The sequence below is a fragment of the Syngnathoides biaculeatus genome, chromosome 4 (assembly GCF_019802595.1).
Source record: "Syngnathoides biaculeatus isolate LvHL_M chromosome 4, ASM1980259v1, whole genome shotgun sequence".
Taxonomy (NCBI): Eukaryota; Metazoa; Chordata; class Actinopteri; order Syngnathiformes; family Syngnathidae; genus Syngnathoides; species Syngnathoides biaculeatus.
The window spans coordinates 954,545-980,502 of NC_084643.1; the positions used below are offsets into that span (position 1 = coordinate 954,545).

General features: G+C 44.8%; 2 protein-coding genes across 10 annotated transcripts in view; one reads left to right on the plus strand and one right to left on the minus strand.

The window, feature by feature from the left end:
• Positions 1-25,958, minus strand: part of LOC133499155 (AP2-associated protein kinase 1-like) — an 83,252-nt gene that overhangs the window by 56,012 nt on the left and 1,282 nt on the right. For 7 of the 8 annotated variants that reach the window (XR_009794569.1, XM_061816794.1, XM_061816793.1 and 4 more), the window contains exons 1-2: positions 12,755-12,922; positions 7,844-8,016 (exon numbers count right to left, since the gene is read on the minus strand). The gene's annotated coding sequence lies outside the window, so the exon portion shown is untranslated. Of the gene's footprint in view, positions 1-7,843; positions 8,017-12,754; positions 12,923-25,958 lie in introns of those variants that run through there. The other variant, XM_061816790.1, reaches the window with a different exon arrangement.
• Positions 1,012-13,056, plus strand: adrb3a (adrenoceptor beta 3a). 2 transcript variants are annotated; one of them, XM_061816799.1, is made up of 4 exons: positions 1,012-1,366; positions 1,455-1,733; positions 1,809-2,938; positions 12,916-13,056. In XM_061816799.1, the coding sequence occupies exons 2-4, from the start codon at positions 1,647-1,649 to the stop codon at positions 12,941-12,943; spliced, it is 1,245 nt and encodes a 414-aa protein (XP_061672783.1). In that variant the 5' UTR covers positions 1,012-1,366; positions 1,455-1,646; the 3' UTR covers positions 12,944-13,056. The 2 variants fall into 2 exon arrangements, with proteins under 2 accessions (XP_061672783.1, XP_061672782.1); XM_061816798.1 differs by having other exon boundaries at positions 1,013-1,366; positions 1,455-2,938.

Consider the following 25,958-nt stretch of genomic DNA (forward strand, 5'->3'; position numbering starts at 1 on the left):
TAAAGATAACGAACATTTATTTAGAATACAGAATATTCGACAAATTAAAACCTCCACATCGGTATTTCCCCATCCAAACATATGTACTAAACAGCAAAACAGAAACACATTTTATGTGTTAAAAAAAAAAAATGCTACTAAATGGAAACGAGTGTTACTGCAGCCCGAGCAAATGGCAGCCATGTTAAAATGCTTCAAAATGCCCCCCCAAAAGAGTCAGAAAGTTTACTGTGGACATACAATTGAATCGAAATATATTGAAAGTAAAATTGAAAAGCACTGTTTCTATTCATATTTGTTTATATTATGACAGATTTCAAGCAAATGTAAGCGATGGTGAAAAAAAACATTTCTATGTATTTGCATTTAAATCATAAATATGTCTGAAAAAGAAAATTTGTCTTTGGGCCATCATTTAAGGGCACCTCTAGGCCACAAAAACAAGTTAACATCCATCCATCCATTTTCTTAGCCGCTTATGCTCACGAGGGTCACAGGGAGCACTGGAGCTTATCCCAGCTGTCAACGGGCAACACCCTGAACTGGTCACCAGCCAATCGCAGGGAACTTCGAGACAAACAACCAATCGCAGTCATGATCACACCTCGTGGCAATTTAGAGTGTCCAATTAATGTTGCAATTTGTTGCATGTTTTTGGGATGCGCGAAGAAACCGGAGTGCCCGGAGAAAACCCACGCAGGCACGGGGAGAACATACAAACTCCACATAGGCGGGGCCGGGATTGAACCCGGGTCCTCAAAACTGTGGGGCCACTGCTTTACCAGCCGCTCCACCATGCATTTAAATCATAAATATGTCTCTGAAAAAGAATATTCGTCGGGCATTATTTAAGGGGAGCTCTGGGCCTCAAAAACAAGTTAACGTCTCTTGGGGGGGAGGAAAAAAAAAAAAAAAAAAAAAGCATTTTTCAAGCATTGGTCCGTGATCATGTCAGAAGGAGAACCACAATCCAATACGAGATGTTTTCATAATAAGCACTGTGTCATTTTCGGAAAAAGCAAAAGGCGCAAAATGTATTTTCACAAGTCAGGGACGCTGCACGTAAAAGCAGTGCTTCGGTGCTTTGAGCAATTTGCATCCTTGTGATTGGGTGAAGCCACAAAGGCCTGTTTGGTTTGTGCAAACCGGACAGCGCTCGCACCCTTCAACTCCTCCCCTCGTCGACCGCACACACAGAGAGAAAGCGAGAGAGCGAGCGAGGGAGGGAAAGAGAGCAGACGCAAAAGGTGGACTCTCACTCTGATGCACGTCTCCTCTTCACTGTCGTTATCAAACTGTTGCATTCGGGGCTCGTGCAGCTGCTGCAGATGATTGTGGATAAGGCGGACTTCTTACTTCAATTAAGGTTTGGACTTTTACCCACTCGGTGAACTTTTATTGTTTCAGCATTGAGGGAAGTGTATTTTGTATTATTATTTTTTTTTTTTGGACAGAACATGTTGACTCCATTAAGAGGTCCTCGTTTGTGGAAGCGCGGGAAGCCCGGGCTGGAGTTCGAGCGCGGCCAAGCGATCCTCCTGAGGCGAGACATGTAAGGCGCATCCGCTTTTGTGCAAGCAGCTCGCACGTTTATGACTTTCGAAAGGCCGGCCGCGCAAAAGTTGTAGCGACTGACCTTGCGAACGATGGACGGCAACCTGAGCGCGCCGGCCTCCGCCTTGAGCAACGGCACGGCGCCCTACCACCCCGCCGCCGGATCCTGGATCCTCCTCGTACTGGTCGCCGTCATTGTCATCATCGTGGTGGGAAATCTGCTAGTCATCATCGCTGTCGCTTCGACTTCCCAGCTCCAGACCACAACAAACATCTTCATCATGTCTCTGGCTTGCGCTGATCTCATCATGGGCGTCCTGGTGGTGCCCCTGGGGGCCACCATCGTGCTGACTGGCAACTGGCAGCTGGACGAAACCTCGTGCGACTTCTGGACTTCGGTGGATGTTCTGTGCGTGACGGCGAGCATCGAGACGCTCTGCGTGATCGCGGTGGACCGCTACGTAGCCATCACCAGGCCGCTCCGGCACCAGGTTCTGCTGTGCAAGTGGCGCGCCAGGGCGATCGTTTGCTTGGTGTGGATGGTTTCCGCCTTGATCTCGTTCGTGCCGATCATGAAAGGCTACTGGCGCGCGGACGACGAATACGAGGCCAGAATGTGCTACGACGACCCCGCTTGCTGTGACTTTGTCACCAACCGGGCCTACGCCATCGTGTCCTCCATCGTGTCGTTTTACATCCCTCTTTTTATCATGATCTTCGTGTACGCCAAGGTCTTCCTAATCGCGAGGCGGCAGGTAAAGCTCATCGACAAAAGCAGGACGCGTTTCAAGCACGAGCGTCCAGCGATGGGAGTGCAAGCCGGTTCCGAGTTGAACAACGCGGCCCTCCAGTCGGCCTGCATCAGCCAGGGAACGTGCAACGGCGGGCTGTGGCGCAAGGGCGTCAAGCGAAGACCGTCGAGGTTGCTGCTTGTCAAGGAACACAAGGCCCTAAAAACTTTAGGTATCATCATGGGGACGTTCACCGTGTGCTGGCTGCCGTTCTTCGTCGCCAACATCATCAACGCTTTCGACCGGAGCGTTCCGTCCGAGAGGATCTTCAGACTCTTGAACTGGTTGGGTTACGTCAACTCCGGGCTCAACCCCATCATCTACTGCCGGAGCCCCGAGTTCCGCGCCGCCTTCAAGAACCTCCTGGGCTGTCCGTGGCTGTCCACCCTGTGGCTCAACAACTTCTACAAAGAAGTGCGGACCCGCTGCTCCTGCTTTGAGTGGCGGGCCGAGTCGGGCCTGGCGGGCTCTTTCCACAAACCTCCGAGCTTGCCCACTACCGAAGGGAGTGGGAGCGAAGGCGTGTCCCCGGTTCCGCTCCAGTCCAACGGCGCCACGCAGTTCGGCGAGTCGCCGCAACCGGAGGCCATATTGTAAGTTTGGAAAAACAAAAATGATTTGTCACATTTTTATCCTCCAAACAGTTTTCATGGTCAATTTTCCCGACGACTGCGGTTTTATGCTTACTGCTTGTCGCGCGTGCAAATACCGGGCAACCACGGCAATGGTACAGGTTTGAACCCCTGCGGCATTGACGCATTGATGGGCGACGTCGCCATCTTACATTTGCCCTCCCTTGGCTGAGTTCAGCGTTTAGCGCCGGCACTTCTGCCGCGTGAGACCGCCGCCATCGTGAAACTAACGAGTCACAGTGTTTACCACATTTTGACATCCGGTTGCAGAGGAACAAAACATGCGGTGAGATTGGCGGGGGGTAAACAGGATGTTTATATCCTAACAGAATGATGACAAGGAAATATATCAATATATTATTTATAATACGTTTTATTCTGAGGGGAGTCTTTCAGAGCCAAAGCACATCAAATTCAAATAGAACTTAACCCATTCGTGGGCAGCGTCCCATTTTTGGGACATCATGATTTTCACGCATTACATCCTTCAGTATATCAAAATATTTATATGATATATATAATATTGTTTTAATCTGAAGCCATAATTTGGTATCAGGAGAGGAGAACTTATCGGCCAAAGTTAGCAGTTGGATTTTTGGGACAAAATTCTAAATGAGTAAAGTTATCATATACCTTAACCGCAAATGAAAAAGCAGTGTTATTTTTTTTTGTCTCAATAAGGCAAAATAAAAATTGCCACCCTGCCCATGAATGGGTTAATTTATGATATTGGAGCGTGAAATGCATAGAAATCCCCTATTAGAGAAGATATCACATGAATTAATTCTGTTCTCAACATGCTGTACAGATATGGAAGTTAGTTTATTCGAAGCATTTGAATTATTGTTCTTGTCTTACAACACACAAAAGTACAAATACAGAAATAATTGTTTCCTACAAAACTATTAGTTGTCATTTCCGGCTTCTGGTTACCGCAAAATAAACGATATTTGCCGCATTGCATACAGTGAAAGGCGAGCTCCATATTGGGCTTTTTTTTCCAGTCATAAATCATCACAACTGTACTGGAAAATAAATAAATCGGAAGCATTCGCCGTTTCAGCACAACTAAATTAAACCAAAACTTAATCCTTTATTCAATTAGAACACACGAGGGCTGCAACGTTATCAGTTGCATGATTGTGCGTATAATTCATTTCTTGTATTGATGTAAAAACATCCCATCACCAACAGAGTTTTCCGGGCTCTTGTTTTTTTTTTTTGTTTTTTTTTAATTAAAGCAGCGGATTTAGCGGCCCGGTCCGGCCGACAGTGCGAGATTTGTGGCACGCTGCGGCAAGTATTGGGATGGCTCGTCGCCAGTCGCGGGGGCCTCCGCGGACCGTGAACAGCAGATAAATCTTTATCATATAGGCGCAGCACGCTCTCTCCAATCAACCGCGCAGGCCGCTGAGCACATCGCTTAAGCCCAAGCTGGAACGCCAAAACGTTTTTTTTTTTTTTTTTTGCTCCCCGTCACGCCGACGTGCATCCACGACAAGCACAAAAACTGCACCGTCCTCATTTCAAGTTTTTAGTTTGAAATCGAAAACAACAGAAAGTATTCGTGAGTCATTCAATCTCAATTTGGTCGCCCGGTCTGCACGTCCTTATGTAACTCAATTTTTATGGAAGTCGCGTACTTCATGTTTAAATATTTACTTTGTTGCTTTGTACACCCATATGAATCATAAATACATCTGGTGGAATTTTACAGGCGTAATCGATATTGCTATTAAACAATAAGAGACATTTAGGAGCACATAAAAAGAAATTCAAGGGAGTTTTAGGGAGGCTCGCAGTCCGGTTGAATGAGTGCAACTATCATCTTGAAATACTAGTTCAGTGTAGTCGTGATGCTCCGTGCTGACGCTCAATAGTCGAGGTACTTTGTTTTCCGAGAGACGCTCGCAGGAATATCACGGCGGCCCTTATCAACATTGCCAACAGCCCACACAGTTCGGTCACGTAGACGGCACACCGTCCTAATGACGACAACGCACTAATTGTCTGCTTTTCATGATGGCCGCTTTTGGTTACTCTTCTGAGTGAAAACGGAGGCTAAGGCTTGTCCAATCCATCCGTACGTGCCGAAGATAATGTGAAGAAAGTCCAAATGCGCACACAAGACCCAAAATCATACATTTCAAACATTGTGTTGAAGTGAATTTATTGAACGCGGCGTATTTAAGGAGGTAAAAGTAGCAAATGATTGAAAATAAATAGTGACTAGTAATAGTAGCTATTTTTCATTATTTTCTTTACAGTTTGACAAAATATTACCTGTCCAAAATGATTGATGCATCTTCTCAATATATCTGATGTTCTGAATTGAGTGGGGCAGCACGGTGACGCGGCTGGTCAAGCGTTGGCCTCACATTTCTGAGGACCCGGGTTCGAGCCCAACCCCGCCTGCGTGGGATTCCTCGGGGAACTCCGCTTTCCTCCCACATTCCAAAAACATGCAACATTAATTGTCCATTTTCCAAGCCGCTAATCCGCACAAGGGTCACGGGAGTGCCGGTGCTAACAGCGGGCGAGAGGCAGACTACACCCAGAATTGGTCGCCAGTCAGATAGACACCATCACTGAGCGGGAATTGATGCCACGCTGCCCGCACCAAAGTCAGGCATGTGTACCACTACACCATCAGTGACTATACTGCAACACGAATTGGATACTCTAAATTGCCCCTCGGTGTCATTGTGCGTGCAGCTGTTTGTCTCCATGTGCCCTGCGATTGGATGGCGACCAGTTCAGGGTGTACCCCGCCTCCTACCCGTTGACAGCTAGGATAGGCACCGGCACTCCCCGCGACCCTCGTGAGGATAAGCGGTGAAGAAAATGGATGGATGGATGAATTGAGGGCATAACAAATGTTTACGGATCTTTTGGGATGATGATAAGGCAAACCTGCCACTGGGAAAATATGAAACACGATGGCCCCGAAATGCTTCACTTTAACTCAATATTTGGCCAGGTTAGAGGTCATTCTGATAGGTACGAATAGCGTTTCAATCCATCCATCCATTTTCTGTGCCGCTTATCCTCACGAAGGTCGCAGGGAGTGCTGGAACCTATCCCAGCTGTCAATGGGCAGGAGGCGGGGTACACCCTGAACTGGTCGCCAACCAATCGCAGGGCACATGGAGACAAAACAGCCGCACTCACAATCTGACCTCGGGGCAATTTAGAGTGTCCAATTCATGTTGCATGTTTTTCGGGATGTGGGAGGAAACCGGAGTCCCCGGAGGAAACCCACGCAGGCACGGGGGAAAACATGCAAACTACACACAGGCGGGTCCGGGATCAAACCCGGGACCTCAGAACTGTGAGGCCAACACTTAATTTACCAGCTGATTCACCGTGTAGCGTTTCAATATGAAATAAAATATTAAATGTGGCCTTTTTTGAAGCCGGTTAGGGAAGCGTTCAACTATAGTCCATTTTAAATGAACTAGTACAGTAGCCCAGAAGGATTTAAACATGTACGAGTCCAACTTTGGATTGGGACCCAGTTCTCGGTCTGCTCCACATCTGAACCTAAAGTGGTTCTGTGCTCACATTGAAGTTTGAACAACACACCTGGGAGCGTTTGGAGCTTTTCGAAGTGCCGAGTGCGTTCGCGGCGTTCACGTCGGTCGGCGCAAAAAAAAAAATGCAGACCCAAATTGCTCCGGTTGTGTTTGTTTGGCCGTTAAGCGAAACCAATTGCGCTGTCTGCACGAGGCCACTTGCATCCTGCCCCTATTTGCACGCTCATCACCGTGTCTGTTGCGCATCAAAACACATTCCAAAAAAAAAAAAAAAGGAAGTTGACAGGCATCACGGAGGGAGTTTCAGCGGTTACATTGTTCTACTATAACAATAAAACTGTATTCAAAATGTAATAGTCTTGCTTCACCAACCTGATATAGAAACGTCGTCGTAGCCGGTAAAATATTGTTTTCCGTGTTAAACGCATTACACGACAGGACGTGACTTGCACAGCATAATTAGAATTGATCTTAAGCTGTACCGTTCCTTATTACCTAAGGCCTCGCACATGGTTGTCATTTAACTTGTCTTACTTAGTTATGTTAGTTAGTTTGATCATGTGTCATCACATGTTCAAAGCTAAATGTCCTAACAATGCTTGTTCGGCGTTTGGAATGGTTGCTTTAAAAAAAAAAAAGTCACAAAACACCAAAAACATTAATTCGCAGCAAAGCAAGCCTGAAAACATCAAAAGCGTCTCAATGCTGTTGAATCTGATCGTTTGGACAGGAGGAGAAAAATAAATAATAGCAACATTCAGTGAAAACTGGAGATAAATTTGTCATCTGATTGGCTAAAGAAGCAGTCGCATTGGTTCTTGGTGAAGTTAGCGCAACTGATTCTCAAGGAGTGGATTAAGTTGCCATAGCAACATATAGAGCTCGTGCACGTGATGCCCCCATTTTCACGGCGCCATTTTGTCGGTCAAAAAGTGCTGCCCGACAGTGTGGGGGACATTGAACCGGACCAGAATATTCAATATGCCCGAGAATTGTTGTGCTGTTGGTCATTCTATAGAATACCAAAAAAATCGAAATGAAAAATCGAGAAAAGATCGATAGATTTCGGCAATTAAACATGAAGGATGATGCCCAACCAGATACACACGTCATTTCAGGTAGGAATTATTCTTTTCAATCTCAAGTTCCCCAAAAGTATTTATAATGCCAAATTGACTCATTTGAGAACAAAGTGTTTAAAGAAAACACCCAAAAAAACGACAAGGAGTCATCTCCAACGTACACGGAAGCGTGTTGCGGACACTCGTTAAACTTTGGTAAACCTCTCCCCGACAGCCTCTTTTTTTTTTTTCCTCGACGACTTACTCACCAGATCCACGCGTAGATCCAGTTGTCCAAGACAAGCGGAAACGAATAATTAACAGTCCAATTTCTTATCGCCACCTGGGTGCTCCTTATTGGCCAGTGCTGAGAGGAATGTGCGCATGTTGTCCTCACTTAAATGGTCGTCACGCTTGAAGCAGCCTCCTCTTCATTCTTCACCTGTGGGAGCAGGGACAACTTTTTTTTAAACTGTCATGAACAATGCTTGAGCTTATTCTTTAAACCGTTGACTACTGTACACAATGTACACCGTGAACTCTCCTTTTTGTGCGTGGTCATTACTTCCGCAAATAAAGAAATGCAACAAATACCACAAGCAATATACCGGAATTTCCGGCGTACAAGTCGCAAATTTTTCCACACGCTTTCAACCCTGCGATTTATGCGGTGATGCGGCGCCAGCGTTAGCGCACCTAGTTAGAAGCCTCGGCACACAGAAAGAGTTTAACGCTAGCCCTGAGCTAACGCTAGTGTTAGCGTTAAACTCTATGTACCGAGGCTTATAACCAGGTGCGCTCTGTATGCTGGGAATTACAGTACATAGTCCTCAAATGAGTCCGATGCATTTTTAAAAAAAGAAAGAAAACATCTGTCACTGAGAAGTTGACTGAAGTTTAACGCGTGGCCGCAACAAGCTTCGTGTACGGAGGAGCCGACTCGCTGTCTTTTTTTTCCAGTCATAGTTAATGAATGCGAGTTTGTGTAAAACCAGGGGTCATCTATTTAAATATTGGTATTTGTATTGAAAGAAATCTGAGTGGGTCCATCACTACGTGGGATTTATTCTTGATTGAGAACAGATCCAGCGACGAAGTATTTGTACGCGTCCAGACTTTTGTCCGCTTTCAAACTTTTCCGTGTAAATCTCGATGACTTACTCACCGGATACATGTGTAGATCCAGTTGTCCAAGACAAGCGGATTAATAGGGTTAATAATCCAATTTCTTATCAGCGAAAACATCGATTTCGGCATTAAATATGGGTCTCTATATGCCAAGTGTCTCTCATTTTTCCACGTAACTTCGTTTATTATCACCTTCTAAATGTTTCGCGGAATCGGACAAAACTCTGAGCGTCGTGCTATAAGACGTATTTTCGTGTCGTCTCTGACCGACTTAGCATTGAGCAATGCTTTGCTTGACCGGCAGTCATGAAATATGATTGGACAAAAGAATCTAGCATCCACATACAGTATGCTGGAAGAAGAGTCGTCAAGAGAAATGCTACGAAATGTCGAGCAGAGAGTGCTGACATTAGATATAAGGTCGTAAATGTTTAGGCCGGCACTGCTAAAAAGGAACTCATGTGTTGCAAAAGCAAGATTTATGTGAAAGCTTCCTTAAATTAAAGATGAACGTCCGTAGAATCACATTGCGATTGGTTTCTTCAAATCCATTGTTGTGAAATAGAATGGAAAATGAGAAAAAAACTCAGAAAAACTCGTTGCTAACAGTATCTGCAACACATCATGTACTGTGGTTGGCCCCCACAAAAAGATTGTTCTATTCTTGTGTCTATTCAAATGTCTTTTTTTTTTTTTTTTTGCATTTTAAATATTTGGAATTTGCTCTGGCCAACAGAGAAGAACTATTTCATTTAAGCAACACACTTTGCAAGCAGATTTGTAGAAGGTCTTTGTTTGTTTTGCTTTTTTTTGTAATCTGCATTTTTCTTATCGGTGCGGAGGAGTGTGAGCCTTCTTGTGCAGACATGCACGCTGGACGCGATAGTATCAGTGTCCACCATCATGCGTTGGCAAAAACTGATGGACTTCCGTGAAAGAATGCAAGGAATAGGGGATGCCTGCTCTCATTAGCAAGAAAAAAAAATACAAGGGCAAAATGGAAATACACTGCGACCATCAGTTTTCTCTGTAAAAAGCCCGACGTACTTCGACTGTTGTCGGGATCCGCTTTTATCTGATCGCAAATGACATTTCAGTACATATGAGGCACGACCAACACGGGCAAACGAGTTCCACAAGTACATTCAAATCGTCATTTTTATCCTAAAAATAATAATTAAAAAATATGTACCGATTACATGAGGTGAAACATAGAGTACTCTTTCTTTTCTGAAGTATATTTTTGCTTTCTTGATCCTAAACCATACAGTCAACAATTAATCACAGTTATATATTATAAAACTTCACAATCAAAAGAAAAAACTGTTACTAGGTAGATTTTGTGGTGAGGCGCAAAACTTTAAAAGATGGTGTAGTGAAGCTTGAACTGTCACCTATTCGCAGTTCACAATTGTCAAAATTTCCCCATTTTGTTGCTTTAGTTATTCACCCCAAAATTAATAAATTTCTGTCTTTTTTTAGTACCTTTTCTGCAATTCGGTGTATGAGGTTTTGAAAAAAAATGTTCTGCGATTGTTACACTTAAAGGACTGGAGTCACCCAATTCTTTGTGCAACATATTAAAAGTTATTTTATTTCTGTAAACAGCACAGAACACACGTTTAGCTCGCAGCACATAAATAGCATCCGCTAACAGTTCTCTGAAACAATACTTCAAATAAATGAGTTCCATTCTAATTTCGGTGTTCAAGAACATAGAGAAATCAAATATGACACGTTGAACATTGACAATAATACAGCTGGATTAAACATAAAAATAACTCACTCTTGCCGAGGGTCGCTCTTATTGTGAAGCAACAGGAAGTTGAAGAACTCTTCCTGTCCTATAGTTATTTTTAGCGTGGGCTTTATCATGTTCAATTAACGTGTCAAAACTTGGAAATACGATACAAGTTCGACAGCAATGCATCTCAAACGCAGCAACGAAGCAAATGTCCTACATGTCCAGTCACACAAGAGTTGAATTTGAGGGGTAAAGTATTTTTTTTTTAAATATTGTGTGTGTGTGTGTGTGTGTGTGTTGTGTAGTGGGTGGGCCAAAAATAAAAATGTTTCTAACCGTACACGTTATTAATGTCCAAACACGATCATAGTTTACGTGGTATAAAAGCGGGATTTTCTTTTCTGGCTTTGATAGCAAAAACTCGAGTGCTGGCTGCGTTGGCGGCAAACTGAACAGCAAACCGCAGTTTTGCAGATGATGAGCAATTGTTATGAAAAAATGGTCAAGTGCTTTGTTAGTGTTTACTATTAAACTAAACGTTAAAAAAAACAAAGCCGTGGCGGACGAGGGGCCGACGGGTGTATCGACACATTTAGCACCGCTGACTCACAGTCGCAGATCTTTTGTTACATTCTGAGAGGATTACATCCCCCCCTCCCAAAGTATCATTTGGAACCTTTGCACCTATGCAATCCATTTTTCACGACGAACCGGGTCTCTTACAAACTTATGAAGGGTAAATCCATCCTCCCGAGTGTTCGAACGATATCCAGCGATACAGCGAGCCGGCATTTTGGCTAACACGAAGCAACAAAGAGCTACCATCCCGTAGGTAAAAGGTAAAACTAGTAGAAACATACGAGAACGCCTGCGTGGGCGTCTGCTACTAACGTCACTTCTTGCTTTCTCTCGAGAAAAAAAAAAATCCCTTGAGGATTTTCATGGCGGGAGTGACAAAAAGCCATATACGTCAAAATCATGTTTTCTGGTGAAAAAAAAAAAACGATGGGTCTATTCCGGCTGCCTTTTTTTTTTCCATTAATAACATACTAAAAAAATCATGCATTTCATGACAGTGGACCTTTAAGTAAACCTCATTAACTTTGTCTTACAAAAGTCCTTTAGCGTAATGCTAACTTAAAACATGAAATGCCATAGACAGGCTAAGGAAAATGACATTGATGTTGGCGGAATAATAACCCTTTACACAACATACAGTAGAACAGGGGTCACCAACTCGGTGCCCGCGGGCGAATGGTAGCCCGCGAGGACCACATAAGGCGCCCGCGAGGTACGTTCTAAAAATACCACAGGCCACAAATTGTTACGATTATTTGTGCTTTAAATTCTGAATCTGACTTGCTTACGTGAATTAAAATTTTAAAATACCTGTAACGTAATTTACTACAATAAATTAAAACAAAAATATTTTATGTACGTGTAATGAGTCCGAAGTTTGCCGCAAACAAGTCATATGGCCATTCGTACGAAGTAGCCCTCAGCCTCAAAATGTTTGTTGAGCCCTGCAGTAGACAGAGCATACAAAAATACTCACGGGCATATATTCTTTGTCCTCACATTGCATCTTAGTTGTGAGGGTTTCTTCTGTTTTTCATCATTAAGTCAATTGGAACCTCGGTTCTACGTTCACTTTCTCGTGGATTGAAAACAGTGCAGTACAACATCCATCCATCCATTTTCTTAGCCGCTTATCCTCAAAAGGGTCGCGGAGAGTACTGGAGACTATCCCGGCTGTCAACGGGCAGGAAGCGGGGTGCAACCTGAACTGGTTTCCAGCCAATCGCAGGGCACATTGAGACAAACAGCCACACTCACAATCACACCTACAGGCAATTTCGAATGTCCAATTAATGTTGCATGTTTTTGGGATGTGGGAGGAAACCGGACTGCCTGGGGAAAACATGCAAACTACAGGCGGGTCCGGGATTAAACCCAGGACCTCAGAACTGTGCCGCCCCCATCTTTTTATTTCCATTTAAAACGGGAACACTGCTGTCCTGGAAATTGTGTCCATAATTCATCAGGTGAACCCAAGTTGCTACTTTCTGAACGTGAAAACATTTGAGTTTCTTTTCTTGGCTCTCTCTCATTGAACTGCAAATACACAAAATAATAATGTAGTTATTGTTGTGCTTTGATTCTCTGCTGGAACATTTTTTGGAGTGGGATTCAAAAGAAAAAAAAAATCCATGCGAAAGTGGATAAACTATCGCTCATTGGAGATGTGGAAGTGCACGTCGACAACATAATCTGTCCAACCGTTGCAGAATTATCGACAAATACTCACAACGGGACCCCAAACACGTCACCGCTAGCCTCCCCACGCCGGGATTGAAAACGCGTTCTTCTGTGGGGGGTAAAAACGTCTTCAGCAATGTCCCGGACGAGTCCGACGGGGGAGGGGCCTCAATCAAGGTTGTAATCCGTTTGCGTGTGTCTATGTTGCAGCTTCACATTGCAGGAAAAAGAAGGATGAGGACTGCCGACGTCGCACTACTGAAGCCATTACTGTGAATCCCGGCAGCCAATGAGGAGCCTCCGCGGCGGACGGTGAGACCCAGCACCGGGACGGCGGGACTCGAACCGTGGACGGCCGATCGCACAAACCGCCGTCGACCTGGAATTAAACACTGACTGAATTTGGATATGGACTTACATTTAAAAAAACAAAACAAAAACAAAACAAGAGACATGCAGACTTGCTTGTGGTTTCAAATTGTAAAAAGAAAAAAAAAACATTTGCACAGAATGATAGAATAAGTTATCTATTTATGATATACACGACGGCTCGCGGAATGCGCTCGCTAACTGAATAAACTCTTTTCACAGTTGAGTTAAGGAATTTTAATTGCGTCAGCGTTCAAAGGGGCCGCCCTGAGAAATCGATTCTGGGATGTTTTCAGCCTTCATTTTTCACAGTTATTCGCTTGTTGATGTTGCGTAAATCTTGACTATAAATAGAAATGCAAGTACAGTAAATCTAAACCACTTTTTTTTTTTTTTTTTTTTTTTGCCGTCCATTAACAATTTGCAGTAACCTCCGAACGTCGCCAGTTCCGGTTATGGACGTGTGCAAAATAAGTCTTTGGAGAACCATGTTAAGGCTCCGACATATGAAATGTTTACCTGGCTCCAAAGATGTAAAGTTGATCGGGACCGTTTCCGACATCGAATCACTGCGTTGACCGATCCGCCTTCACCAAAGTACACAAATGATACATGTGCTCCTCCGCACGTGTACTGTACAGTACTGCACAGTGTATGTTTATACAGCGCGTGAATCTTGTCCTGCCACACTTTGATGGCATGACACGAGCAACGTTCTTAAAGGGGAAATCCACTGGTTTGCCTTAACAATGTATCGAATAGGTCTTGTAATTTGTACTCTATTTTGACAATGTGATGTGAAATCCTCTCTCATTTAATTGTGTTTTGAGAAGATTTTTAGCGCCAATTACGAATTTTCAGGGGCGCCGCCATTTTTGCGAGTCACATGATCGACGTGCGCATATTTGATGTGTACCGTGCCTCAACAAAGGCTCGAATACATGGGACACCATTGATGCCCAGCGCTGATTTCTCGGATTTATCCTCGTCTGATGAAGAAATAGCAGTATCGGTTAATCGGAAAGACGGCGGAACACTTCCGTACACAGCCGTGTGCCATATGACACATGGATGTGTACGGAAGTATTCCTCCGTCTTCCCGATCAACCGAGCGGCCGAGCCGTTCACAACTGTGCCGCTCGCGGCTGTGTATGGAAATATTCCTCCGTCTTCCCGATCAACCGATACTGCTATTTCTTCATCAGATGAGGATGAATCTGAGAAATCAGCGCTTGGCATAAATGGTGTCCAATGTAATCGAGCCTTTGTTGCGGCACGTAACAGGTCGCATCCGCGCACGTAGGTCATGTGACTCGCGAAAATGGCGGCGCCCCTGAAAATTCGGAATTGCCGATAAAGATCTTCTTAAAACACTATTGAATGAGAGAGGATTTAACATCACATTGTCAAAATAGAGTACAAATTACAACACCTATTCGATACATTGTTAATGCAAACCAGTGGATTTCAACTTTAAAGTCCAACACAGTCCCAATTTAGCGAGATCGGCAAGTATTTTGCTTCTTGTCTCCACTCCGAGTCTTGCTTGCCAGGTCCACTGAGTTACGGCTCGATGCGGTCGAAATTCATCGGCCTCGTCAATGACTTTTCTTCCCCCGGATCTTTGGTGTGTGTTAAGTGTGTGACGGTGTCATATAGTTGTGTTACACTGACAAATAAAACTAGAAATGCAAAACGTTTGTTGCGTGAGTGCTCCCTGCAGAACCCACCAGCTCCAATATGATTATTTTCACTGTACGTTTGCGTACATTTTTGTCATCGTTTTCTCAAAAACGGTGACATTATTGAAATAGCGTGCAGGAGAAACCATTTTGGTCACATGAAAACTGCCAATCGCACTTGTGAACTGAAGATTACATTTTTTTTATTTTAAATCACAAGTTCATGGAAAAAAATATATATATGATGCTCAATAATATGCCATATTTATGTTTCGAGTAGATTGCGCAAAATAAATGACTATTTTGAGGGATTTGCCATGTATAAAAATCAGTTGGTCTCAAACTCGCGGTCCGCGGGCCAATTGAGGTCCACAAGATGATATTTTTGTGGGTCCCACCTTACTATGAAAATTAAACGACCACCAATCAGGGTGGGGTTGCAGCTCCCGTGGGGGGGGGGGGGGGGGGTGACAGCGACCGGGCTAGATGCAAGCAGAGGAACATTTTTCATTGAAAAGTTACGGCAGTGTTGCCACGGAGAGTTTCACGAGTAGTTTTGCACACAACTGGTTTACACCAGCTTCCTTGCTTATGTTATTTTATGGTAGAAAAAAATAAGACATTTTTGAAAATGTATCATTTAAATTGTGTGCATGTGAGACTCAGTTAGAAAGCGGCCACAGCGGCCCCCGAGGTGAATTGAGTTCGAGACCACTGCTACAAATGTTCCTTTTATTCAAATCAACAAATACTGCAGCTATTTGAAAATAAATAAAGGTGTGACCTCGCTCCATTTTAGTGGGCTGCCCAGACTAGATGGATCTTTTTTATGGGGGGGGGGGGGGTGCAGAGGGGACCAAGCCTTGTGCTTGGGGGGCACTGACCCCTCCTTGCCCCCTTTAGAGTTTCCACTGGGTGTGGCCATATACTTGGAAGTCATGAGTTAGACCCACAAACACAAACTCCAAGAAGCCCGACCCAAAAGACAGGAAGTTGACATTTTGTTTTGAGGCGGCCATTTTGGGGTCAGTGCACTCATTTTCAGAGGTTCTTCTCAAGCGTGTGATGTAGAGATTTTGTCTGACGCTACCAAATCCGCACGGTGGCGGTGCGAGGACCTCACTTCTCACAGCTTCGACTGGTGTGGTGTGACGTCCGAATCGGGCCACAATAGTTTCCTCACATGGGGTCAAAGGTGAGCTGGAGCCTGGACTGGTCACCAGTCAGTAGAGCTCATAAAGCGGGCACATTTCAGGACAATTTATAGTGCTCAATTCAAAATAAGAAGCATGTTTTGGGAATTGTGAGGAACCCATTGAAGCGCGCGGGTGGGGGGTGCGAACCCCCCACCCTTGAAGGCTGGATGGAGGACGCATTGGAAGTGGCAACCTTTGAACTGTGAGGCTGGACGCGGCCAACCACCGCCTGCCGGGCTCAACGCTCATCGTGCCAACAAGTGTTTGCTTTTACTGCCACCTGCTGCACTGATTTGTTACTACCAGTTTAAAATATTTTCTTCCGCAAATTTTCACTCCTCAGTCCTCTCCCCAAGAACCATGGACTCTCCCGAAGTCGCTTGAAAGTGGCCCAGAGTCTTTTGTTGTGACCTAAAAAGCGTACATCACACTCCAAAGTGAGCAGAATCCCCCCCCCCCAAATCATCATTAACGTGTTATTGTAAAATTACCTTTCACCCTTTGGTCACAAAATGACATGAATCCACACGAAGCTCGTGTTGCCGGGGTGACCGTTTCTGTTGCCTGGCAACCTTCGCCCCAAACAAAAGCCGCGCGATTAAAAATGGAGCAGAAGGCGTCGTCTCGATGTAAAAAAAAAAAAGGGAAGACCCCGCGCGGTGACGCTTTGGCCAGAGACCACCCCACGACGACCCTTTGTCGGAATTGTCTCTTGGGTTCGATTGCCTCCGGCCGACTGCATCGTTACGTTGTGCACGCGCGACCGGATCCCGCTAGAATGTTGAACTGGAGCGACACGCATGAGTTCTACTTTGAGGTCAACGCTTTCCAGCTGAGTCACTGTGCCGCCACAATTTGATATTCTGGTACAAATTTCCCCAAGAATCGTGGAATTTGATACTTGATTTGGCTTTGCGGGCCATATAATATCACGTGGTGGCCAGGATTGAACCCTGAGCCTCAGAACTGTGAGGCCGACGCTTTACAGCTGATCCACTATTATTATTATTATTAGTATTACTGTTATTTGTGCTTTAAATTCTGAATCTGACTTGCTTACGTGAATTAACATTTTAAAATACCTGTAATGTCTTTTACTACAATAAATTCAAACAAAAATATTTTATGTACGTGTAATGAACTGAGTGTGAAATTTTCCGCAAACAGGTGACGTAGCCCTTCATACGATCGGTGCTCACGAAGTAGCCCTCAGCCTCAAAAAGGTTGCTGAGCCCCAGATTAGACCAAGTATTTAAGTCTGAGTTTTGTCACTGGCATTTGCCAGTTCGTTGCCTTGTGCTAGTGAGTATGCTTCACCGCATCCCGGGTTACTCCAATACTTAGATTCATAGTCGTTGAACCCTGTTTCTCGTTTTTTTTTTTTTTATCCTGCTTACTTGGACTGTATAATTGTGTATCTCTTTAGTTAAGAATAAAACCCACTGAACATTATGCCTTTGCCTACAAGTCCTGCATTTGGGTCCGCTTACGCATCGCTGGGATGTGACATAATCCACTATTTCTGTTGAAACGATGAAAATGTCCCCATTTTGAATCCAATAAAGGTGGCCTTAGCTGATCTTTTGCTTATAAGTGTATTTTGCAGTTGTATGGAACTGCAGTGCATCATAATCAGAACAGCCCGAATATTTTTGACTGAAATAAAGGCAACTAAAAGACTTTCTTTATGATTGTGGAGTGTAGTTTTGCTGACTGATTCGTACTGTGTTTCTGTTGTAAACATTTTCTGAGCACAACAGCCACACAGGCATCACCTCCAAGGCCGTACTAGAGAAGCGGCTACTGTAAACGTGGAGATAAACAGCACTCCCCTCACCTGGATGATCCATAGATATTAAGTTGCAATTATTTGTATTTATTTATTTATTCATTTTTAAATCAAAAGTTGAAACCTTGGTCATTTCCATTTATTTTCTTTATTTCTGATCCTCACTTATGTGCCCGACGCCCTTTCCACCCCTTGTGATGCGAACTAAACATTTGCCTTCTTTGAATAGAATTACAATTGATAAAATATCACTTTTTTTTTTTAATGGCTACAGTATACACTTTTAGGCGGCACGGTGTCTCAGCTGGGAAAGCGTCGGGCTCACAGTTCTGAGGCCCTGGGTTCAATCCCGGCCCCGCCTGTGTGGAGTTTGCATGTTCTCCCCGTGCCTGGGTGGGTTTCCTGCGGGCACTCCGGTTTCCTCCCACATCCCAAAAACATGCGACAAATTGAACACTCTAAATTGTCCGTAGGTGTGATTGTGAGTGCGGCTGTTTATATCTATGTGCCCTGCGATTGGTTGGCGACCAGTTCAGGGTGTACCCGTTGACAGCTGGGATAGGCTCCAGCACTCCCGCGCCCCTCGTGAGGATAAGCGGCAAAGAAAATGAATGGAGGATATACACTCTTAGTGCACTGTATTGTTTTGCAACAACACAAAGTCTAGCGAGATTGGGTTTTGCGTGTGTTGACCTCTTTCTCGAAAACCCCAAAAATTTTTTTACATTTTTTTAACATTACATTTCTTTTCCTTAAATTCTGAACTATTAACTTGAATTCAAAGAATAACACTCCCAGTTCTGGCAGTCTAGCTGCGGAAAATACTGTCTGTGCAACACTGTGCATGCTTTGTTTGACAAATTGTGTCATTATAAAAGGAAAGAGTTTGAAGCTGACGTTTGCTTCTCGCAGTTTGTCACGGTACGGCTTCCGAGACATCCGTCGTCATTATTGCCGGGGATGATTTTGGTGGATCTGAAAAGTTTGCGGACACCACCCCGCTGGAACAGAACGCTCTCCCAATCAGTGGCTCGTTATTGCACTTCCTATTGTGCTATCAAGCCAACTTGAATTGCCCTCGACAGACTCGTCGCCGTCCCGCTGATCGCTTCTGCCCTGGATTCTTGGACTCGTTCAATGGAAGACGTGGGCAGCCGCCTTCCTTCTCGTCGCCACTGCAGGCGATTTGTTTTGGAGACGTATTGAGAGCCCACGTAAAGGATCAAAGGGTCAAACGTCCACCCACTGTCGATCTCGGGGGGTGTCGAACTCACTCACGGGCCACATTGTAGTCATGGTTTCCCTCATGAAAGCAGAAAAACGTTGAATCGCCTCATGATATTTACACATGGAATTTATTAACTAGTTTGGGAATCAGTAATCAAGGGAAACCATCTAGCCTTCCATCCATTTTCTTAGCCACTTATCCTCACGAGGGTCGTGGGGAGCACAGGAGGATCTATCCCAGCTGTCAAAGGGCAGGAGGCGGGGTACACCCTGAATTGGTTGCCAGACAATCGCAGGGCACATAGAGACAAACAGCCGTACTCACAATCACACCTAGGGGCAATTTAGAGGATCCAATTAATGTTGCATGTTTTTGGCAGGCGGCATGGTGGCTCAGCTTCTAAAGCGATGGCCTCACAGTTCTGCGCTCCCAGGTTCAATCCAGGACCCTCCTGTGTGGAGTTTGCATTTTCTCCCCGTGCCTGAGTGGGTTTTCTCCGGGCACTCTGCTTTCCTCCCATATCCCCCCCAAAAAACATGCAACATTAATTGGACACTAAATTGCCCCTCGGTGTGATTGCAAGTGTTGCTGTTTGTCTCTATGTGCCCTGCAATTGGCTGGCAACCAGTTCAGGGTGTACCCCGCCTCCTGCGCGTTGACAGCTGAGTTAGGCTATAGCACTCCCTGTGACCCTTGTGAGGATAAGCACGAAGAAAATGGATGGATGTTCTTGGGATGTGGGAGGAAACTGGAGTGCCCCAAGAAAACCCACACAGGCACGGGAAGAACATGCTAACTCCACAGAAGAAAAGCTGCGATTGAACCCGGGGCCTCAGAACTGTGAAGCCAACGCTTTCGAGCTGCTCCACCATGCCACCAGAAATCCATCCAGCCATCAGGAAGGACCGATCAAAAAACAAACACCCCCTCTTTCCCCCCCCCCCCCTCAAAAAAAAAAAAAAAATCTTGGAAGGTCCAGGAATGAACACAGGACCTTAGAAATGTGAGGTCAACACTTTACCAGCTGAGCCACCGTGCTCCCAGATTTTTCAACTATTGTTCATGTTTGGTCCAAAAAATGCTATGATATCTGAATTCGATATTTTGGTGTGGGCCGGATCTGGCCCCCGGGCCTTGAGTTTGAAACCTGCGGTCATAGTTGTGGCTTCATATAGTGTACATGAATAACCAGCTTATTAGATACTATACAATAAGTTATTGGTTGCCAAGTATTCAGATGAGTCCAACCAAATTGATTAAGGAAAAAAAAAAAAAATCAATTTGTGCTTTTTTTGTTCCTAACATGGCAAATTTCTTACCCGATGATTCCAGTCACGAACTACGGCTAATCCTCTAATTTGTTTCCCTACTTCAGCGCACATGGTGGACATAAGCAACATGTACATCTTCTCCAGAAGTTGTCGGAGACAAAGTGCAATCAACGGGTACGCGCCGAGCACCCCACGCAGACGTTTTGGGCCGGTGCCAGCAAGGCTCCGCTGATTGGGCTTGAACGACGTGGCCATTTGGAAAGCGCCACTCGGTCCGCACTGCGGTGGTCTCAATCGTCCGTCTGCTATTATTTATCAGTTTCATAAACCGCTCCAGAGTGTTATTCTTCGCTCTGAAACGTGCCGCCAGTGCTGTTTTCGCCAAAGTACTATTAGAAAATGTTGGCTTCTTTGGGCTGACTTATTTCTCTGGGTTTCGGGAGCTTTGCTGGAGCTGACGTGGAAAAGCCACCTCAGGTTAGTCACAAACGTTACGAAGAAGGAGTTGGACGAAAAAGTTTTGGAAGAGATGTGGAATGAGCAATATTCTAATTCTTAAAGGTCCACTTTCATGAAATGGATGATTTTTAGTATGTTATGAATAAAAAAAAAAAAAACAGTAGCCGGTATGGACCCATTTGTTTTTTCACCACACAACATGGTTTTGACGGATATGACCTTTTGTCACTCCCGCCATGAAAATCCTTTCGAGGGATTTGTTTTCGAGAGGAACCAAGAAGTGACGTTAGTAGCAGACGCCCCCGCAGGCGGTCTCGTGTGTTTCTCTGAGTTTTAACTGCTGGAAGGTACCTCTTTGTTCCTTCGCGTTAGCCAAAATGCCGGCTCGTTGTATTGCTGGATATTGTTCGAACACTCGGGAGGATGGATTCATTCTTCATGCTTTCAAAAGACCCAGTTTGGAGTAAAAAATGTCTTGCATGGGTGCAAAGGACGAGAGCTTTGTAGGTTCCAAATGACAGGTAGGTGTGTATACAGGTACTAATAAAAACAATAGTTGGAGGGGGGGGGGTGACGTAATCTCTCAGGGGGTGCTAAATATGTCGATGTGCCCGTTGGCCCTGAGCACGGCTTCGGCAGCGCCTCATCCGGTGCAGACGGCTGGCTCATACATACTGTCTGAGAGTCTGTTGTTAGTTAGAAGTGATCCGCATATCATCTAAATACGGCTCGAAACGATAGGCTAATATTGCCCCGTTCACTTCACTCGACTGTGTGATGTTCTCTTCTTCGAAAAGAGCTTCCGTGTCCGATAGTAGGTGGCCACTGCGTGTTTTCAATGGCGAATGTCGCGGTGTGACGTAATGAACAGACGATGCAGGCAATATGGCGACCACTTGGATGTCGAATGAGACTTCCGCAACTTTGCTCATGAATGACGCGCTCTCCGCTTATATTTATTTTTTTGTATGGACATTGATGTCAATAATGTTATATGTATTTTTCATTACAATATCTATTTTAGAATGTTTATAGACATGACACTTGACCTTTAAAAATGGATGGCTAATCAGTATTAGTGAGTATTGAAAATTACACTCAGTTTAAAAAAAAAAAAGCGGTATTGATGCATCCTATGTTTTAATGATTCTCTTCCCATTACTGGTGTTACAATAGGGTTAGGAAATAATGACAGTAGTACAATTGTACATATTTTCAGTAACCAATCCAACCATCTCATATTTACCGGTACATTTTGTCTATTTAGAACAACTATATTACATGCAAGGTCAGAACGGTGGTTCAGCTGGTAAAGCGTCGGCCTCACAGTTCTGAGGACCCGGTTTCGATCCCGGCCCCGTCTGTGTGGGGTTTCCATGTTCTCCCCGTGCCTGCGTGGGTTTTGAGCGAGCTCTCCGGTTTCCACCCACATCCCAAAAACATGCAACATTAATTGGACACTCTCAAATGCCCTGAGGTGTGATTGTGAGTGCGGCTGTTTGTCTCTATGTGCCCTGCGATTGAATGGAAACCCGTTCCGCCTCCTGGGATAGGCTCCGGTGCTCCCTGCAACCCTCGTGAGAATAAGCGGCAATGAAAATAGATGGATATTACATGCACAATGTAATGAGTAACATTCTGGAGGTTTTGGGTGAGTCTGAGAGGTGTTTTTTTTCCTCAGTATGGCATTTTTTTTTTTTGTGAGCATGAGCGATGTGTTTTTTTTCCAGTACTTCACAGCTTTCTCCCTCAACAACTTCCTTGCAGTAGCTGCAAACCCCCTCTATATTAATACATTTTATACGGAGCGTACTTTTTCATAAAAGTGACATAAGTGTATATTGTCAGTCACCGAAGATGTCCGTCACAGCCTTTTTCTTCCTCCCCCCCCCAAAAAAAACGCTTTTATCCACTTCCTGCAATTTTCTCTAATTTGCAAGCCTCCGCCACTTTCACAGGTTTCAAAATCACATTTAATGGAGCCACTGCCCCCACTCCCCCCCCAAAAAAAACTTCTTTTCATTTGTGTGGCCTTTGGTGAACGCCGAGCACAATCAATATCATTCAAAGTCGCAGCCATTAGACGCCGCGGTCTTGAAGTTTTATGACCCTACGAGCGTATTCATCCTTCCGTCCAGATGCACTCATCTGTTCTTTCTCTGTTTAGGACAGAAAGAGAACAAGACGACCTAGTGGACCTCATTTTATCAGGCCGTACCCAATGTTGTGATTTGCAAAAAAAAAAAAAAAAAAAAACGACTCAGGAGTCATCATAGCCGCTGAATATCACAGCACACTCAATGGGGCTCCATTGTCAGTATCTTTGCAGGCTATTATCATATCATTTTAAAAAACCCTAATATTACAGTAACTCGCAACCAAACATCCGTCCAGCCATGATCCAAGCCACTTATCCTCACGAGGATCACGGGAAAGCTGGAGGATATCCCAGCTAGCTGCAGGCAAACAGCAGATTAGACCCTGAACTGGTCGCTCGTCAGTCACAGGGCAGATATCGACACCGTTACTGAGCGGGAATCGATCCCACGCCGCCTTCACTAAAGGCAGGCGTGTGTACCGCTAAAGCATCAGTGACGCTACCAGACATACTTAAGAAAAAACACAGTAAAATTGTGGACTTCTTGTAGATATTTATTTAAATTCTCCCCAAAGATGCCACAATTAAGCACAAAACTGCGGAGGACCCCGAGAGACAGCCGATATCACGGACGCCCTCCGACTGGTCAAACCAGACGCTCTCATCTCAAGAGCCACTGTTTACTTCTACTTTGTGCGTGTTGTGATTTGTGTACATGTTTTAGTATTTGTTTTGTGTACATCAAATTATATATACCGTAATTCCCGGCCTACAGAGCGCACCTGGTTAACAGCCTCGGTACACAGAAAGAGTTTAACGTTAGCACGGCGCTAGCATTAAACTCTTTCTGTGTACCGAGGCTAATAACCGCTAGCGTTAAACTCTTTCTGGGTACCAAGGCTTATAACCGCTAGCGTTAAACTCTTTCTGGGTACCGAGGCTAATAACCGCTAGCGTTAAACTCTGTGTACCGAGGCTTATAACCGCTAGCGTTAAACTCTTTCTGGGTACCGAGGCTAATAACCGCTAGCGTTAAACTCTTTCTGGGTACCGAGGCTAATAACCGCTAGGGTTAAACTCTTTCTGTGTACTGAAAGTGTAGCTAACGCTAGGGCCACGCTAACGCTAGCGCCCCGTCACCGCATAAACCACAGAGTTGAAAGTCGTGGCTTATATGGCTTTTAAGTGACTACTGACTTTCTCAAGATTTTGGGAACAATTGATTTGTTTTCTGCAAATAAGTAAAAGGTTTACGTGACCAGCATTTCAGTTCTGTATCACGTCCAACGTCACTTTGCACTAGCAATGGTGAAAACCAGCAGAGCTAACTGTACCTTGAGTACAAAACCCTCTCTGCCAGTTTTACACCGTTGGAATGACTTAAGTGTTATTTGGGATCTTAGTAAAAGATTGGAATCTTACCGACCCATCCACCAAATGCGCTCATGTTTGTGCCGGAGAACAACAAAGACAGCGGTACGTACAAATGAGAGCTGCGGGGACGGCCTGCTGACATTAAATTACAGCGAGAGGCAAAAATAGTCCTTTGTAAAACCGTGGCGATTAACAAGTGCAGGTGGTGGGATCCGGGGGACTTCTGACAAGGGCCCGCAATTACGGAGGTGGCAGCGCATCGCCAGCATCTGCAGATGAACGAGCCAAAAATACACAGCATCCCTCGCGGATGCCCGAGCCGCTTCATTCCGAGGCCCTCCGAAAAATGGAGGAGCGGCAGCTTTCCTCTCAGCGAGGAAATATCGAGTACAGAGTAATATAGTAAATAAATCATGGGTAGCAAGAGGAAAAAAAGTGACGGGCAATCAAACTGGAGAAGGCTAAGCCGGAAATAAAATGCTAAATAGGTTAGATAATGATAAATCGGCCATTTAGAGCCTTCAGTGGACCTAACGTTCAAGTTTTGGGAGTGAAGGAGGGAGGAAGTTGGCACTTTTATGTAAACACAGGAAGAACACGCCAACTTCCTGATTCCAATCCTGTTAAAAACAAGATAGAATCAGTTAAAACACAAACTAAAAAGGAGGCTCTTGAGCTATGTGGAGAACAATTTCTGTATCATATGTCATGATCAAGAGATATTCTATTTTTGTATTTTATCGAATTGAACAATTCTTTCATGCTTTTGCTCTTCAGTAAATTTCAGTCAGATTACCTATAAGGGGTGAAATCAGTACTTCTACTTTTATCAGTCCCCCCCCCATCTGTTTAGTTTCTGGCGGCACGGTGGACGAGCTGGTAAAGCGTCGGCCTCACAGTTCTAAGGACCCGGGTTCGAGCCCGGCCCCGCCTGTGTAGAGTTTGCGTGTTCTCCCCTGTGCCTGCGTGGGTTTCCTCCGGGCACTCCGGCTTCCTCCAAAAAACATGCAACATTAATTGGACACCCTAAATTGGCCCTAGGTGTTGTTGGATTTTTTTTTTTTTTAAATTGAAACGAATCTTGGAATATCATACTAACTTTATTTAAGAGACGCAAGTGCTGCATTTACTTAAAAAAAAATATATAGATACATATCTATTTCTACATAATATGTTTAGCCCTGGGCGCAACGGTGGATCAGCCGGTAAAGCGTTGGCCTCACAGTTCTGAGGACCTGGGTTGAATCCCGGCCCCGCCTGTGTAGAGCTTGCAGGTTCTCCCAGTGTCTCCGTGGGTTTCCTCCGGGCACTTCGGTTTCCTCCCACATCCCAAAAACATGCAACATTAATCGGACACTAAATTGCCTCAAGGTGTGATTGTGAGTGTGGTTGTTTGTCTCTATGTGGCCTGCGACTGGCCGGCAACCAGTTCAGGGTGTACCCCGCCTCCTGCCCGTTGACGGCTGGGATAGGCTTTAGCACTCCACACGACACTTGTGAGGATAAGCGGCAATGAAAATGGATAGATGGATGGGTTGAATTGAACAATTATTTTATAGTTTTGCTCTTCCGTAAATTTCAGTCGAATTATCCAAAGGGTTAAACCAGTACTTCTGCTTTTATCAGTCCTCTTCCCCCCCACACCTGTTCAGTTTCTGTGCTTAAACTAAAGTACAGCGTTCGAGGACTTCGGCCACCTTTTGGTTCTTGCCTCTAAAGGGTCAACATGACTCCAAGCGGCCTCACGCATGCAGCAAGTTAACTCCAAATGAATACGCGCGGCAGAG